Here is a 17,431-nt window from a genome sequence, read left to right on the forward strand (position 1 = left end):
TTTAATGCGGGCATTTGATCCAGGGCTTGAGATAAATATAACCTTGTGTAGTAGGGAGAAGGTTTAATGGGAAATGGTTCACATTCTTTCTTGGGAAAGGCATGGGGAAGGGAGGGGGAGAGAACGAGAGAGAGAAGAAGAGAGGGACAGAGAGAGGGAGAGAGGGAGAGAGAGGGAGAGAGAGAGAGAGAGAGAGAGGGAGAGAGAGGGAGAGAGAGAGAGGGAGAGAGAGGGAGAGAGAGGGAGAGAGAGAGAGGGAGAGAGAGGGAGAGAGAGGGAGAGAGAGAGAGGGAGAGAGAGGGAGAGAGAGGGAGAGAGAGGGCACGGCGAGCGCAGCGAGGAAGACAGCCGAGGCCGCGGGAGCAGCTGGCCCCCGATGCCCCTGGCCGGCGCCCGGCGTCATGGTGCTCGTCCACCCGCTGACCCTGGGAGTCTCTCTCCAGCTTTTCTTCCGCTTCGTGGTGTCCCAGCCCACCTTCGTCAACAGCGTCCTCCCCATCTCGGCAGGTGAGCCATGTCACACCTTCCCTCTCCTCAGGGGCGCGGGCAAGGCGGGGCGCTCACTCCTGACCGTGCCTTGCTGCCTGGGTGGGGAGAGGCCGCCCCCGCAGCGCCCTGTCCCGCCCCTGTCCCTGTCCCCCGCGGCCACTCAAAGCCTGAGACCCTTTGCAAAACCGCTTCTGCTCTCTCCCCGGTGGCTGCGTGACTTTGTTTTGGTCGGGAATTTGGGGGCGTCCGAAAGAGACGAGTGCAAGGCAGAGGTGGGTCCTGGGTGCTCTGTGAACCCAGCCCTGCCCTCTTCAGGGGGCTCACGGGGACGGCATGGGGTGGACAGGCCTCTGCGCCAGCCAGTGTCCCCCTCAGGCTGGCCCCCAGGACGCACAGGGGGTCCTGGGGAGGCTCTGGGGCCGGGCCCTGTTGCTGCGGGCCTGGGGTCCCCTTCTGAGCCCCCTGCCTCCCCGCTGGGCCCTCCTCCTGCCCTCAGGGCAGCTGGAGTCCCGGGAGGTAGGCTTTGGGGGGAGCGCGGGGGGCCCCGGGGTGACAGGTGGCCTGGAGTCCGGCGCGGGGCAGGGGGCCTGGGGAGGGGGACTCCTCGCCGGCCTGGCAGCCTCCCCTGGGGGCCGTGGGCGCCCGCCTCGCCCTGGCCGGCCCGGAGCAGGGCAAGGATTGGGTTTCGGGGTGACCCTGAGTGCCGGCTGAGGAAACGCATCCACTTCCGCTGGCCGGGGCGGCGGGCAGAGCCCAGGCCTGGCCCCCGGTCACCTCGGCCGACCCCACTCCCGGCCGGGGCCCTTTCGGTCTGGCCCTCCGGCCCGAGTCACAGGCTGCGGCAGGACGGTCGCCCTGGCTGCCAGCTGGGCAGGCATCCACTGCCCGCGTCCATTCATAACACGGCAGAGGGAGTGGCTGAGCAGGCCAAGCAGCGGGGAGCGTGGGGGACGCGGGGCTGGGGACAGGGGGGCAGCGCCACCGGCGTGGGCCAGGCCCCGGGAGTCCCAGGCGGACTGCAGGCTGCTCCCCGGGGAGGGGTCGTGACGCCCCTGGCTGGGCAACTTTGGGTCAGGGACCGGCCGAAGGGTCAGCACCGAGGGACATGGTCCTCAGGCTCTGGACGTGCCTCCAGGGACCCCGCGACTTGTGGGACCCGGCCCACGTGCGCCTGGCAGCGGTGCGGGCAGGGCCCATGCCCTGAGCTGGCCTCGGTCACCCCGGTGCAGCGTGGGTGCCCGCCAGGACCTGGGGCGTGAGCGGGGGATGGAGGCGCCTCCTCTGCAGGGGTGGGCATATCTTCCTTCTGGGTCACTTACTTGAGAGGGAGCCAAGTGGCTGATGGGGCTGCTGAGAGCCGGAGAGGGCAGGGCGCCCGGCGCTGGGCGTGGTGCTGGTGCCAGACAGGGGAGCAGCGGGAGAGGGCGGCGGCAGCTCCGGGGAAGAGAGCAGTTTGGAGCGGGCGCCCTTGTCCCTTGTGCTTGGAGAGACCCCGGAGCCCGGGCGCGGGCGCTGCCGGGTGGGAGCCCCCGTGGCCACCCACCGCCCGTGCACCCGGGCGCCAGACCCGGCTGGAGGGGCAGCTCCTGGGGCACCGGGCATGGAGGGGCAGCTAGCGAAGGGGCGTCACAGAACGAGGCGCTCCACAGACACCCCGTCTTCTGCCGGGACGTGGTCTTTGGCCGCTGGTCAACCAGGGGCAGAGCGAGGGGGACGGCTGGGGCAAGGGCTCGGCAGGTGGCGGGGGTCTCTGCCCCCTCCCGCAGAGGCGCTCGGCTCGGCCCCTCGCCTCGGGGCGTGGCCTCCCCAGGGCAGGAAACGAGCTGGCACCCCGAAACGGGAGCCGGGCCCTGGCACAGGACGCCGCTGGTGGTCAGGCCCTGAGCACGTGGACGCCGGCCCCCACCAGGAAGCCCGCTCAGCCCCCGCGGCGCCCTTAGAGCACCCGCGTGCGCCCGGCCCGGAGCTGAGCCCCTGGGGGTCTGCCTGTCTGGGGGTCCGGGCCCCTGGCCGTGGTCGTGCAGGCCGCTCCGCTCCTGTCCTGGGGGGGCTGGGGACGGCGAGCCCTGGGCGGCCAGCCCCCACCCCTGGGCCTGCGTGTCAGTACCCTTCCAGCCGGGCGCCCGGCCCCTCCCGGGAAGGGGGAGCGGTGGGTGGCACCTCCTGTCGGAGCAGGTGTCGTGGCCGGGCCGAGGGGCAGGCGGGGCCCATGCACGAGGGACAGAGCGGGACCCCCGCTCGAGCCAGACCGACCTCAGCCCTTCCTCTGAGCCCTGAGATCTTCCTTCGAACACCATTCCCTCAGGCTGCGGCGGCAGGTGTCCCTCATCCTCCGCCCTTTTCTTTTTCTTTTTTTTTTTTTTAAAGATTATTTATTTCTCTCCTCCCCGCCCTCCCCCCGCCGGTTGTCTGTTCTCTGTGTCTATTTGCTGCATCTTCTTTGTCCACTTCTGTTGTTGTCAGCGGCACGGGAATCTGTGTTTCTTTTTGTTGCGTCATCTTGCTGTGCCAGCTCTCCGTGTGTGCAGCACCATTCCTGGGCAGGCTGCACTTTCTTTCGCGCTGGGCGGCTCTCTTTATGGGGTGCACTCCTTGTGCGTGGGGCTCCCCTACGTGGGGGACACCCCTGTGTGGCAGGGCACTCCTTGCGTGCATCAGCGCTGCACATGGGCCAGCTCCACACCGGTCAAGGAGGCCTGGGGTTTGAACTGCGGACCTCCCATGTGGTAGGCAGACGCCCTATTTAAATACTGGGCCAAGTCTGCTGCCCAGCCCTTTTCCTTTTTTATTTTTAAAGATTTTATTTATTTATTTTTATTTATTTCTCCCCCATCCCCCTGCCCCGGTTGTCTGTTCTCTGTGTCTATTTGCTGTGTGTTCTTCTTTGTCCACTTCTGTTGTCGTCAGTGGCACAGGAATCTGTGTTTCTTTTTGTTGCGTCATCTTGTTGTGTCAGCTCTCCGTGTGTGCGGTGCCATTCCTGGGCAGGCTGCACTTTCTTTTGCTCTGGGTGGCTCTCCTTATGGGCACACTCCTTGCGCGTGGGGCTCCCCTACGTGGGGGACACCCCTGCACAGCAGGGCACTCCTTGCGTGCATCAGCACTGCGCATGGGCCAGCTCCACACGGGTCAAGGAGGCCCGGGGTTTGAACCGCGGACCTCCCATGTGGTAGGCGGACGCCCTAACCACTGGGCCAAGTACACCGCCCAGCCCTTTTCTTTTAACTTCCAAATTTCCCAGCGCCCTGTCCCCACCAAGCAATAGCTCTCCCGTCCCTGCTTTCTCACCCCCCGGAATGGCCAATCTGCCCTCAGAAGTTTGCTCTTGCTGGTCTTTTGTACAGCGTGCCACGCAGGGTTGGCCCTTACGCGCCTTGCTCGTTTCACCGAGTGCCACGTTTGCAAAGGGCCTCCCGTGGCAGCAGCCCCGGAACCGCATCCTTCTTGGGGCCCGAGCACGTTCCATTGCGCGCGTACCGCCATCGGCTCCGCCATCGTCTGCAGGTACGCGAGCCACTCCTGCCTTCGGGCTGCTGCGAACAGCGCCGCCGAGGGCCGCTGCGCCCTCCGTGTCCTCAGCTTACGGGGCGCAGGCCAAGCAGTGGGGCGCCTGTCACAGGTTCTTCTGACTTCTTGAGCAACCACCGAACCGTTTCCTACAGCGGCTGCGCCAGGCACCTTCCCAGCCCTGCATGGCGGTTGCAGCTTCTCTGTATCCTCTCTGGCACTTGTTATTTTCCGTGTGTTGCGGCTGGTGTTTTGATAGCCGTTGTTGTGAGTGTACAGTGACAGCTCGTCATGGTTTCGACGTGCATTTCTCTGTGGGCTCGTGCTGTCGAGGCTCTTTTCACGTGCTTATTGGCCTTTGGCGTAGGCTCTTTGGGAAAACGTCCGTGCAAGGCTTGTTGCCTGTTTTTAATTTTTCTTCTTTCTGTCTTTGTGGTTAGCAGGTTCTTGAAGTGTGGTGAGGCAGGTGTGGGACATTAGATTGGGGACACAATGCCAACAGCAAAAGAGGCAACTGGTAAAAACGACTCAGGAAGGAGGACAAAGAACTAGGGAAGAGTTCTGAGATTTCAAAGGCGGGTAGACGGGAATTATTCCTAAAGACTCCATTCTGGATGTGACCCTGAGGGCACAGCAATTGCCCCTCCTTGTGATGAGCTCGAGGGACCCAGTGAGAAGCCAATTCTGTCGCCTTCTTTGCCTAGAAAGGCGGAGGAGCCCGACACACATGAGCACCGTTTCTCCTCATCACACACCTTTGCACCTGCCGGCTATGCCCGGCCGAGGGCCCGGGCTGCTGATGGGGGCGGGCTGTCAGCGGCAGGTGCCTTCTTCCCAGCGGGGGGTCCGCCCCCCAGGGCCGCAGCGCCCCCTCCGACAGCGCTCACCTGGGCAGGTTCCACTCGCTGCCTCCCAGGCCGACCCCCCCCCCCCCGGTCCCTTTATTTGTCCCCTTTGGATGCATAAAAGCGTCCTCCCATCCAGCTCCCTGCGGAAAGCAAGGAGGTGACCGGAGAAGAGCCGTGCTTGGGCCGAGGAAGCGGTGGCACAGCCCTGGCTGCGCCAGGCGAGGCCATGGTGGCATCCACACTCGAGGCGGGCGCGGCTCGGCGGCTGTGCATGTCCAGCGCCGGAGGCGGAGCCCGGTAGACCACGTGCACGAAGTGCCGGGCTCGCCCCACGCCTCGGTTTACTTAATTCTCATGGCAGCCCTGGGCTGGGTATGACGTCACCCCCACTTTTCAGGTGGGGAAATGGAGGCTCCAGAGGTCTGATGACTTGCCCAAGGTCACACCTGGTAACTGGGAGAACTGGGGCTGGAAATCCTGCCTCTGGCTTTAAGTCCACGGCCTTACAAATGTGGACCAAATCTGCTCATGGTCCTGGATAAAGAGCCATATGGACTTTTTTTGATTTTTTATTTCTCTCACCACCTCCCGCCCCGGTTTTCTGCTCTCTGTGTCCATTTGCTATGTGTTCTTCTGTGTCCACTTGTATTATCTTACTGCAGTGGAAATCTGTGTTTCTTTTTGTTGCGTCATCTTGTTGTGTCAGCTCTCCGTGCGTGCAGCGCCATTCCTGGGCAGGCTGCACTTTCTTTCACGCTGGGAGGCTCTCCTTACGGGGCACACTCCTTGCGCGTGGGGCTCCCCTACGCGGGGGACACCCCTGTGTGGCAGGGCACTCCTTGCGTGCATCAGCACTGTGCGTGGGCCAGCTGCACACGGGTCAAGGAGGCCCGGGGTTTGAACCGTGGACCTCCCATGTGGTAGGTGGACACTCTACCAGTTGAGCCAAATCTGCTTCCCCCATATTGACTTAAGTCCCTGCAGGCTACAGTCCACTCTCTGGAAATGCTCTTCTGGATTTTCTTCTCCATTCCCTCCTACCTAAGGCTTCTCCTCAGGACGCCAGTGCCCAAAGCTCTTAGCAGAGTTGCAGACTACTTCATACTCAAGTGTGCATGACTTGCTTGCCTCTGCTTTAAGGGTATTTGTGTTTTAATGGGAGTTAGAGACCTGAGCTAAGGGATGCTCTCCTAAGATGGGATCTGACCAGGGAATTTCGGGGGACGGGGACCCCCTTGGAATCAAGCGATCCCACTCACACATTCTCACCCAGCTCCAGGGACGAGCTACCCAGGCACCCACAGACCCAGCGGCTTCTCTCCTCCCACCCAGGATTGCCCAAGGCCCTCCCCAGGGGGTGTTTAGGTCCAGGTTAGAGAAAACGGTTTTCTCGCCAACCAGATGGCGAGAAGACTCAAAGCCAGCCTTCCAAATCCTGACTGGGCAGCAGAAGCTCCTCCTGTGGCCGCGGGGATGCGGCCAGCGTGGCGGTCTTTGGCCCACGGGGCCAGCCAGGCCATGGCTTGGGAGCCATCCGTGCTCTTGGCAGCAGATCACGAGCGATTCATTTGGGTCTGATGCTGATCAGCTCGTTTAATGTCCCGTAACACACGTCCCCACCGCCTCCCCCATTTAGCATCGCTTATCCCCCCTCTGGTGACGACATCAGAGAGAGCTCTTCAACCAGAACATGCCCCGGGGGTTGCAGCTTTCAGCCTCACCCCAAGCTTCTGAAGGAAGCAGGGGCTCGGGGCCAGCCCCCCCCACACAGGGGGCATGGAGTTTTATACTGTTAGCTCTTTTGTTTCGGTTGCTGATCCATTTTGAGTTAATTTTTGTGTAGGGTGTGAGGCAGGGGTCCTCTTTCTTGCTTTTGCATGTGGATATCCAGTTTTCCCAGCAACGTTTGTTGAAGAGACCATCTCTCCCCCTTAAGCGGGCTGGGCACCCTTGTCAAAAGTTGGCCAAAACTGTGAGGCCTGATTTCTGAGCTCTCGATTCTATTCCGTTGGATTATGTGAATGTCCTTGTGCCAGTACCACACTGTTTTGGTTACTGTAGTTTGTAATAAGTCTTGAAATTGGGAATCATGAGTCTTCCAAGTTCGTTCTTTCTAAAGATGGTTTTGGCTATTTGGGGTCCCTTGCCCCTCCATATGAATTTGGTGATTAGCTTTTCCCTTTCCACAAAGACAATCAATGCATAAATTTTAAGGTATTGTAAGTCAGGGTTCTCTAGGGAAACAGAATCAACAAGAGATATTTTTCAATAGTATATGATTCTATAAGAGTCTCTCACGCAGCCATGGGGAGGCACAAGTCCAGGTTCCACAGGCAGGTGCAACCAGGGGCTGCAAGGAAAGCCAGGGAAAGTTCTTGATGAATTCTGGGAGACGTTGGCTGTCCAAAGACGAGCTGGGAAATTCTCTCAATGCTGGAACCACTTCCCCTTTTATGGCATTCAACTGATTGGGTTAAGCATCACTCGCTGCTGATGGCCATCTCCCTGGCTGATGTGATTATAACTAGCTATCTATGGTTTACCACTGCAGTAAAGTCAAAGGTTACTGAAGTCCAGAAACGCCCTTGTACTTCAGTTGGCCCAGTGCTTGCTTGGCCAGACACCTGGGCACCATGACCTGGCCGAGCGGACACAGTAGCCTGCCCATCACAGGTGGCATGCCAATCAGGCTGGATTGGAGGGGCTCCTCTGTGCAGCACGATGGCGCCCCATCCCGCCTGAGTAAAATCTACCGTCCTGCGGTGCCCGGCCGCGGGGGGTCACCTCTCGCTCGGTGGCCTTGGCTCCACGGTTCTCCACCCACACCGGGCCCACCTCGGGGCACGGCCAGAAGACCGTGTCTAGTGTGCCCTCGGCTCTGTCTCTGCTCCCTTCGACTTCCGCTCATCCGCCACCTCGCCGGAGTCCCTCGTGACGTCACCTGTACGTGGCGGCCTCCTCTCCCGGGAGCCTCGTTGGCCCAGACCCCTTGCTCTCGCCCCTCACCATCCGACCCGCCTCCTGCTTGTTTATCCCGTCTCCCCCACTAGCCTACGCCAGCACTGAGGACTTTCTTTTCCTCACTATTCATCCTTAATGCCAAGGACAGGGTGCCTGAGCCACTGCCCTGGTTCTTTGTTCAGCAAATTACAACCGAGCTCCTGTCGTGCCTGGCACTGCTCGAGAGGGGTCTGGAGCGCTGGGCGGGGCGGCAGCTCCCAGCCTGGCAGAGCCCACACACCCGCCACCCGGGACGGAGTCCAGCCTTCATCCGTGTTGAGCTCTGCAGGACCCACAAAACAAGCAAACACACGCACACGTTACGTTGCCCTAGCAGCCAAACATTTAACAGTTGAGTGATTTAGCTCTTTTTTACTTTTTTAATATTTATTTCTCTCCCCTTCCAACCCCCTCCATCGATGTCTGCTCTCTGTGTCCGCTTGCTGCGTGTTCTTCTGTGTCCGCTTGCATTCTTGCCAGCAGCACCAGGAATCTGTGTTTCTTTTTGTTGCGTCATCTTGTTGTGTCAGCTCTCTGTGTGTCCGGTGCCATTCCTGGGCAGGTTGCACTTTCTTTTGCACTGGGCGGCTCTCCTTATGGGGCGCACTCCTTGTGCATGGGGCTCCCCTATGTGGGGGACACCCCTGCATGGCAGGGCACTCCTTGCGCGCATCAGCACTGCGCATGGGTCAGCTCCACACGGGTCAAGGAGGCCCGGGGTTTGAACCACGGACCTCCCATGTGGTAGACGGATGCTCTATCTGTTGAGCCACCTCCACTTCCCATGATTTAACTCTTTAAAAAGGTATTCCTGATGTCCCTTTAGGAGTAAAATTCAGCACGTACAGACCAGGCTCCGGGTCATGTGTCCTGCCGGTGGGGCCCGCTGCTGCCTCCCCTCCAGCTGCCCGCGGCCCATGCTCTCCCGCCTTTGACGGCGTCTGCTCTCCCGTGCACCCTGCCCCTGGGTCAGCGGCCTCTGGCGTGTTTGCAGAGGCCTGAGCTGAGCGCAGAGCAGTGTGAACACCGGTGTTCCCGGCCGGCTCAACGGCCGGATGGCAGGTTCTCGCCGTGAGCACATCTCGGAGCCGCCCTCCTGTGGGGGGTTGGCGTAACCCCCGGCCCTGCCGCGACGCCAGGCAGTCGCGGGTCCAGTTTGCCCCTTGTGGTTTCTGCATTGCCCAGTGGTTTCTGCATTGGTCCCCACGGCCTCGTAACAAAGTAGCCTAGTCCGGGGCGTAAAATCCACGTGTGTCCTCCTTCAATCCGGAGCTGGGGTCCCGCTCCTCGTGGGGCCACGGTCAGCGCGAACTGACCGCTCCTGGGGCGCCGTCCGGTTGCCTGACCCTTCATGCCCATTTCCAATCGTCCTGGCAACATCACAGACCAGACGCCAGCATCCCCGTTTCCCCAAAGAGGAAACTGAGGTTCAGAGGGGAGTGGAGGTGGCTCAGGCGGTGGAGCGTCTGCTTCCCACATGGGAGGTCCCGGGTTCAGTTCCCGGTGCCTCCTAAAAACAGAACAACAACAACCAACAAACGGGAAAACCAACTCAGGGGAGCCGATGTGCCTCAGTGGTTGAGCGCCGGCTTCCCACATACGAGGTCCAGGGTTCAACCCCTGACCTCAAAAAAGAAAGATTCAGAGAGGCAAAGCCACTTCTCCAAGGTTACACAGTTCCAGGGCCAAAATTCCAAAACCGGACCTTCTGACCCCAAAACGATTGCCCAGGCAGAGCAGCCTAGCGGTGAGGCCACTGCGTGGATTCAAGCCCTGTTTTTCCCTTTGCTTTGTGACCTTAGGCATGTTACCTGCCCTCTCTGTGCCTCAGCTTCACCCCCTATACTGCAGGACAGCTCACCCATCAGCCGTGACGATTAAATGGGCCATTATGAACCCAAGTACTTCAAACCCTCCACACACTGCGAGATGCAGACGTCTTCTGTGATAATTTCTAGAACCTCGCCATGTCTCTCCACACGCCAAGAGGTGACAATTTACCCCCAGAGCCATTTGTGCCAAAAGGCAAACATGAAACGCAAACACAACCGCTTGCTGAAAATACCCAACGAGTTCAGGTCGAAGAGGAGGCTCGGCTTAGCTTTTGCGCACCAGTCCCTAAAAAAAGGACCCCGTCCCCAGGGAAGGGGGGACCGGGCTTTCCCAGGCAGCTGTGAAAAGCCCCTGGCCCCGTTCCCTCTCCAGCTGGCACCGGTTCGCCTCGGTCAAGCCCGCACTCAGCCTCCACGGCGACAACATAAACAGCGTGGGGCCTGCCCCTGGCAGCTGGGACAGCTGGCGGGGCCTCGTGCTGCCCGAGGCTTGGCCCCGTGAGGGACCACAGGGCAAGGAAAGAAGGAAAGGGGGGCCGCGTGAACGCCCCGCGGCCCACACCCGGCCCGCGCGCCTTCCTGAGGGCTCTGCAGCACGTCAGGGCTCTGAGGGGTCTCGGGTCTGCGCCTTCCCGGGGGCCAGAGGACGGGGACACAGAGGTCCCCCCGTGCCAGCCGGGCGCAGCCTGCGTGCCCGGGTAGACCGCCCCCTAGGGAGGGAGAGCGGGCAGCAGGGCCGGCCCCCGGGGCAGCTGGGCTTGGTTGCCGCGGTGCCCGCGCAGGGTGGGCTCCGCTTCCACGGGGTGGGCCTCGGGCGATGCCTGCCCAACGGCGGCCACCTTCTCCGTGGTCATCTGGAAACAAACCCTCACTCCTGAGGCGGGCGTTCAGGTCCAGCCGGGGCCGGGCGGGGAAAGCAGCTCTCTTCCCGAGAGCAGTGCGCACGAGGCCACGGGGCACAGGCGACGGTGGGAAAGGCGAGTGACCCCGGCGGCCTCCCGGTGGCTCCTGCCTCTCGGAGCTGCCCACGCGAGCGAGGCCAGGAGGGCCCGGGGCGGCTCTCCGGCCAGCGCGGGCCGCGGGTGCTTTCTGCAGAGTGGCCATTCCTGCTTGTCTCCAGGACGCCCTCCGGCCCCCTCCTCTCGGCGGGCAGCGCTGTAGGTCCACGTCCACCTGGGGCCATGTGGCTTCAGCGGTTGCCTGTTGACCAGCGCTCCTGGAGAGGTACTGAGGCCCGGTGCCAAGCACTAGATCCAATTCGCAAAGCGACCGTTATTTCTCTGGCCCTGCCGCTGGGTCCAATTATCGTGCTGGACGAGCTGTCGGCTCTCCAGGGGACGCGGTTCCTTCAGCCGCAAAATGAAGGGGGGGCCAGATTCCAAAGAGCCTCTTGGCCTTACGTGGCTAACAAGATGCTTGTTGATTTACCTCAGTAGTGCCACGCAGAGGAGCCTGGCATGCGTTCCTCCAGGGGCATCGTCACCTGAGGATCAGCGCGTGTGACGTTAAAGGTGTGGGGCTTGCGCTAAGACAGCTCTGGGCCTGGGTGGTGTATGTCAGCCCAAGGGTGCTGATGGAAAGTACCAGAAATCCGTTGGCTCTCTTAAAGGGCATTTATTTGGGGTAGGAGCTTACAGATACCAGGCCATGAAGCATGAGTCACTTCCCTCACCAAAGTCTCTTTGGAGCAAGATGGCTGCCGACGTCTGCGAGGGTTCAGGCTTCCTGGGTTCCTCTGGGCTCAGCTCCTCTGTTTCCTCCACAAGGTCAGCTGTAGACTATGAGGCTCTCTAGGCTTTGCCTCTCTCCACAAGCTCAGCTGGAGACTATGAGGCTCTCTAGGCTTTGCCTCTCTCCACAAGCTCAGCTGGAGACTATCAGGCCAACGGCTCTGTCTCTCTCCCTGGGGCTCTGCCGTGTCTAAGGAGCCGTCTCTGTTCCTCTGTGTTCTTCTCCTGTGAGTTCACTTCCCCGGCTCCAGCTCAAAACTCAGCTCTCTTCTCTGCCGCAAGGTTTTCTCTGTGAGTCCTCGCCTGCCAAGGGGACAGGGACGCAACGTCCTCCTGACGTGGCCCAATCAAAGCCCTAGTCATATTTTAATCACGCTCAGAGGAACAGACCAGTTCACAAACACGATCCAATCTCTACTTTTGGAATTCATGAACGACGCCAAACTGCTGCAGACGGCGTCTCCAGGTCCCGCCAGCTGGGCAACCTGGCCAAGAGGTCTTGGTTTAACTTCTCAGCACCTCGGTTTCCACATCTGTGAAGTGGGTCCTAGCAGGACCGACCTCATCGACGGCGGTGAGGGTTCAATGGGGCCGGGCCTGGCGCACTCTCCTCCCAGCACTCGGGGCACCTGTGGGTGAGGGCTGGGGTCCAGGCCCCGTGTCTCCTCCCGGGCTGCTTCGGGTCCACTATGATCCCACCTGCTCTCGTCAGGAGGCCGGAGAAAGCCGCTCACGGCGCCGGGACGCAGTCTCCTTCCTCGCCGAGGCCCAGTGGGCTTCGGCATCAGAAGTCGGGGGCCTGGGCTCCGGCTCCACAGGCCCTGGATCTTGGGGCCTCATCTGAAACGGGGGACGTGGTAGAGAATTCACAGGGTGCCGGGAGGCACGAATGGGAGTGCACGGGAGGGGGCGGGCCCCAAGCCTGGCGCAGAACCCGCGTCGAGTTGCTGGACCTTGAGGGCCACGCTGGATGCCCGGGAGCAGCTGCACACCCGAGGATGATGGCCCGTCCAGATGCTGCTCCTCGGAGAGAAGGTCCCTGCCGGGAGAGGCCAACGCGGCCGCCGCCCCCTCCCCGGCAGGGGCGCTCGCGGGGACCCCCGAGGCGCCGTGGTCCCAGGAGTGTCCGCCTGTCCGAGATTGCGCAGTCCTGTCCCAGCCGAGCGCACGCAGGGCCTCGCTGCTGACGCACCGTTCCCTGTTCCAGACCTTCCACGGAGGGCCTCGTCCACACGGGTCAGTCCCCCGCCGAGGGCCAGGTCGCCCCCTCCACACGGCCACCAGGCCACCAGGCAAGGGGAGGATTGCATGTGGGGTTCCCAAACAGAGTCCCTGCAAACGGCATCTGGTTTGGCATCGGTGTTCGCGTTCTTGGCCATTACCCACCTGTTGTCACTGCGTTTTGGTTACTCTTTTCCTAATTGGGGCAGTAAAATCCATCTGAACTGACCCAGATCCTCAGTAATAATTATTGTTATTATATAATCGTCATCTTTATCGTCATCTTGTTTAACTCTGTCCCTCTGTCTCTAAATTCATTATGACTATTACTTGAGCTATACAGTATTCAGGGTACTTCCCATCAATCAAATGGCCGGTATTTATGGCACCACTTACTATACTCTTTCTTCCTTTTTAAAGATTTATTTTTTATTTATTTCTCTCCCATCCCCCCCATTGTCTGCTCTCTGTGTCTATTTGCTGCGTCTTCTTTGTCCACTCCTGTTGTTGTCAGTGGCACAGTAATCTGTGTTTCTTTCTGTTGCGTCATCTTGTTGTGTCAGCTCTCCGTGTGTGCGGCGCCATTCCTGGGCAGGCTGAACTTTCTTTCGCGCTGGGCGGCTCTCCTTATGGGGCGCACTCCTTACGCGTGGGGCTCCCCTACGCGGGGGACACCGCTGTGTGGCACGGCACTCCTCCCGCACATCAGCACTGTGCATGGGCCAGCTCCACACGGGTCAGGGAGGCCTGGGGTTTGAACCGCGGACCTCCCATGTGGTAGGCGGATGCCCCATCTGTTGAGCCACGTCCACTCCCCCATCTCTTCTTGTAAACCCTTTGACACCCTGACATCGTGCTAGCCCCTCCCCTTTCCACCTGTTCAGTGGTCACCTGTGAGCACCTTGATAAAGAGCCTTTGCCCCGTTGGGAACTCCAGGTGCCTTCGTGCTACACAACAAATGCGCATAGTGGGTTTCGCCGCCCCCACTTCACAGACAGGAAGCCAGACCCCGGGAGCGTCAGTGAGCCCCCAAGGTCCCGGCCTTGGCCCCCTCCCTGGCTCCGGCGCCCCTGCCACGCGCTGAGCGGCACGTTCTGAGGGAGAGCTCGGGCCGGGCGCTATGTCTTGCACACATCAGGGAGCTCGCGTGTGCAATGTCTGAATGAATGAAATGGTGAATGAATGAATGATCCCGGAAGTGTCCTCCAGGCTGCAGCTCAGGGGTCCGCAGACCGCGGCCTGCCCGCTCCTCGTTCTGCACGTGACGTTTGTGGGAACACGGCCACGCTCGCCGCCTCGGCACTGTCCGCGCCACCTTCCCCTGCAGTGGCAGCGCCGCGCGGCCGCCGGGGGCCTGGGCCCTCCATGGGGCCGCCACCTCCTGGACGGCCGGTGCCCCCTGCTCAGCTGGCCGGAGGAGCAGAGGCGGATAGTCACGTCGCGCCATCTGGAAAATTGTGTGTGATCATGTGTGTGCACGCGCACGCCTTGTGCCTGCAGAGCCCCGGGGGAGCTCCACGTGGGGGGCGCCGCTCGCTCGATGAGGCTGCGTCTCCACCTGAAAGCCTCCAGGTGCCTCGAGAGCCCTTCGGAGTCCTCCCTCCCCCTCCTCCCCCTCCTCCCCCCTCCCCTTTCTCCTCACTCCTCCCTCCCTCCTCCTCCCTCCATCCTCCCCTCCCCCTGCCTCCTCCCTTCTCCCTTCCCCTCCCCCTCATTCCTTCCCCATCCCCTCCCCCTCCCCATCCCCTCCCCTGTCCCCTCCCTCCTCCTTTCCCTTCCCTCCCTCCTCCTTCCTCCTCCCTCCCTCCTCCCCTCCCCACCCACATGCTGAGAGCAGGTCCTCCGCGTGGCCGCCCCTGAAGCGGGTGGCTCCCTGGACAGTCCTGCTGTGGGGCTGACTCCAAGGTCTCCCAGAGCAGAGCTGACAGCACAGGACTGGAGCCAAACGGAGAGCAGCTGTGCCGCTTCTCTCCTGGCGCGGGGTGCTCAGGGTGCCCGGGTTCCCGGCCTCGCCCCACCCCCACCCAAGGGCTCTCCTGGGCCCCCAAGTCTCGGAGGGTGCAGCACCATGGGGCCAAGGCAGGGCTGCCCGCCAGTTCCTGCTGCCCCTGCACCCCGGCTTCTGGGCGGCACCAGCATCTGGGCGGCACCGGCATCTGGGCGGCACCGGCATCTGGGCGGCACCTGGCATCTGAGGGGGCTCCCCAGCCATCTGGGTGGCACCCGGCATCTGGGCAGCACCTGGCATCTGAGGGGGCTCCCCAGCCATCTGGGCAGCACCAGCATCTGGGGCAGCACCCACCATCTGGGGCGGCACCCGGCATCTGGGGCAGGAGCGTCAGAGCGTGGCCTGGCTGGACCCTGCCCGATGCCCGGCGGCCGGGTACTGGGGCCCGCGGGGGCCGAGCCGGCCTGTCTCGCTCGTGTTCTCAGGCCCCCCGGCCTCGCCGCCGTGTGTGCCCCATCGCCCCCTCCTCTGCTCGCCCCTTCGGGACGCCCTGCTGCTGAGCTCGCTGCCTGGGTGGGGGGGGTGCTGGACAAAGTCTCCCGGAGAGAGGCTCGTCCTGGGGTGGCCGGCGGCCTTGCGATCCGAGCTGCCCGGCCACGTTGGGAGGCGGCGTGACGGGGGCCTGTGGAGGAGTTTGGGGGGACCCTGGCATCCACGCTCACGCGCGGTCCCCCGTGACCTTGACTCCGGGGCGGCAGCTGGGGGCGGCCGCCCCTGGGCGAGGCTCCTTCTTGTGGCTTTGACGTAGACTCATGCCCAGTGTGGGGCGCCCCGTCGTCCTCCAGGCCCCCTGGCTTGGGTGGTGGCTCAGCAGCTGCCCAGCCTCCACCGTGTCCCCTCTGCCGCGTGTCCTCGCCTGCGCGCCCCCTCCCTGCCCTGCGCCCCCTCCGCGGCGGATCGGGAGGCGGCACACCCCTAACTAACCCAGGATTATTTCTGCCCGAGGCAGTGGCCACGTGCGGCGAGTCAGGGCAAGGACCAGGTCCCGAGCCTGCTGGCATTTCCGGGCAGCTGCCCTGCCCGGCTCCAGGCCGCTCGGGGCTCATGCCCACTGCCCGGTCAGCGCAGCCAGTGGGGCTTTCCCTGAGCTCAGCGCGAATCCGCAGAGCCGGCAAGGCCCCGCGGGGCCACCAAGCAGACACGTGCATCCCGGGCTGGGGCTGTGCCCGCCGCGTCCACCTGATGGAAATACTCGGAGCCGGAATGGGCTGTAAATAGACCAGACCGCGCTAAAAACAAACAGCCCGGCAAGGTCAGCGCGGGGAGCGCAGAAATAGCTTCACCTGCTGGAAACGGAACGGGGGGGTGGACGGGGGCCCGAGCAGGAAGAGGAGGGCGCCCTGTTCCCTGAAGGGTCTCCGATTTCCAGGAAGAAATAGGAGCAGCGGCGACTTTCCTGGCCCCGGCCTTTGGTGGGGGCAGGCCACGCGGGGCGGGGGAGGAGGCGCTGCAGGCCGGATATGGGCTGGAAAATGGGTGAGGGAGGTGAGCTCCCAGGGCCCTCCAGCCGCAGCCTCGGCCCCAGCCGGGCTCAGGGGACAGCCGCCAGGGGGGTCCTGAGAGGGCCCTGGTCAACCCGCCAGGCCCCCCTCCGTGCCCGGGGGCGAAGGTTCCACCTGGAGCGGCCACGCTGGTCTCAGTGAGCGCTCGAGGGAAGAAGTTGGGAGAAGCTCTCAGAACGACGCGGACAGTGAGATGGAACTCTGTAAGGGCACAGCGCTGCTGCGTCCCTGCTGGGCGGAGACCGCGACCACGGCCCGGAGGAGGTGGACACGCACAGAGAGGCCCGGAGGTGGTGGACGTGCGCGGCCAGCCCTGGAAGTGGTGGATACGCAGGGCCAGACCTGGAGGAGGTGGACATGCAGAGAGGCCCGGAGGAGGTGGACACGCACAGAGAGGCCCGGAGGTGGTGGACATGCAGAGAGGCCCGGAGGAGGTGGACATGCACAGAGAGGCCCGGAGGTTGTGGACATGCACAGCCAGCCCTGGAAGTGGTGGACATGCATGACCAGACCTGGAGGAGGTGGACATGCAGAGAGGCCCGGAGGAGGTGGACATGCACAGAGAGGCCCGGAGGTGGTGGACGTGCACGGCCAGCCCTGGAAGTGGTGGATACGCAGGGCCAGACCTGGAGGAGGTGGACATGCAGAGAGGCCCGGAGGAGGTGGACATGCACAGAGAGGCCCGGAGGTGGTGGACGTGCGCGGCCAGCCCTGGAAGTGGTGGACATGCATGACCAGACCTGGAGGAGGTGGACATGCAGAGAGGCCCGGAGGTGGTGGGCACGCACGGCCCTGGAGGAGGTGGACACACACGGCCAGGCCTGGAGGTGGTGGACATGCGTGGCTGATGGACACGCACAGAGAGGCCCCGAAGGAGGAGGTGGACACGCACGGCCAGCCCTGGAGGCAGTGGACACGGGCAGAGGCCCCCCAAGGAGGAGGTGGACATGCATGGCCAGCCCTGGAGGAGGCAGTGGACACTCAGGGCCAACCCTGGAGGTGGTGGACACGCATGGCCAGGCCCGGAGGCAGTGGACACGCACGGCCTGGAGGTGGTGGACACGCATGGCCAGGCCCGGAGGCAGTGGACACGCACAGCCTGGAGGTGGTGGACACACAGGGCCAGGCCTGGAGGCAGTGGACACGCACGGCCAGCCCTGGAGGAGGCAGTGGACACGCATGGCCTGGAGGTGGTGGACACGCACGGCCAGGCCCGGAGGCAGTGGACACGCATGGCCAGGCCCTCATGCCCTGCAGAACCTGGACCATCTCATGGGACAGCAAGAGCAGTCA

The 17,431-nt window shown here is 62.7% G+C and overlaps 1 protein-coding gene across 1 annotated transcript in view; it reads left to right on the forward strand.

Moving 5' to 3' along the window:
* Nucleotides 1–277: 277 nt before the first annotated feature.
* COLQ (collagen like tail subunit of asymmetric acetylcholinesterase) overlaps nt 278–17,431 on the forward strand; it is a 53,300-nt gene continuing 36,146 nt past the window's right edge. The window contains exon 1 of the mRNA XM_058290636.1: nt 278–507. Within this exon, the coding sequence (XP_058146619.1) occupies nt 402–507 (106 nt within the window). The 5' untranslated portion in view covers nt 278–401. The remainder of the gene's footprint in view (nt 508–17,431) is intronic.

This window comes from Dasypus novemcinctus, chromosome 31 (assembly GCF_030445035.2).
Source record: "Dasypus novemcinctus isolate mDasNov1 chromosome 31, mDasNov1.1.hap2, whole genome shotgun sequence".
NCBI lineage: Eukaryota > Metazoa > Chordata > Mammalia > Cingulata > Dasypodidae > Dasypus > Dasypus novemcinctus.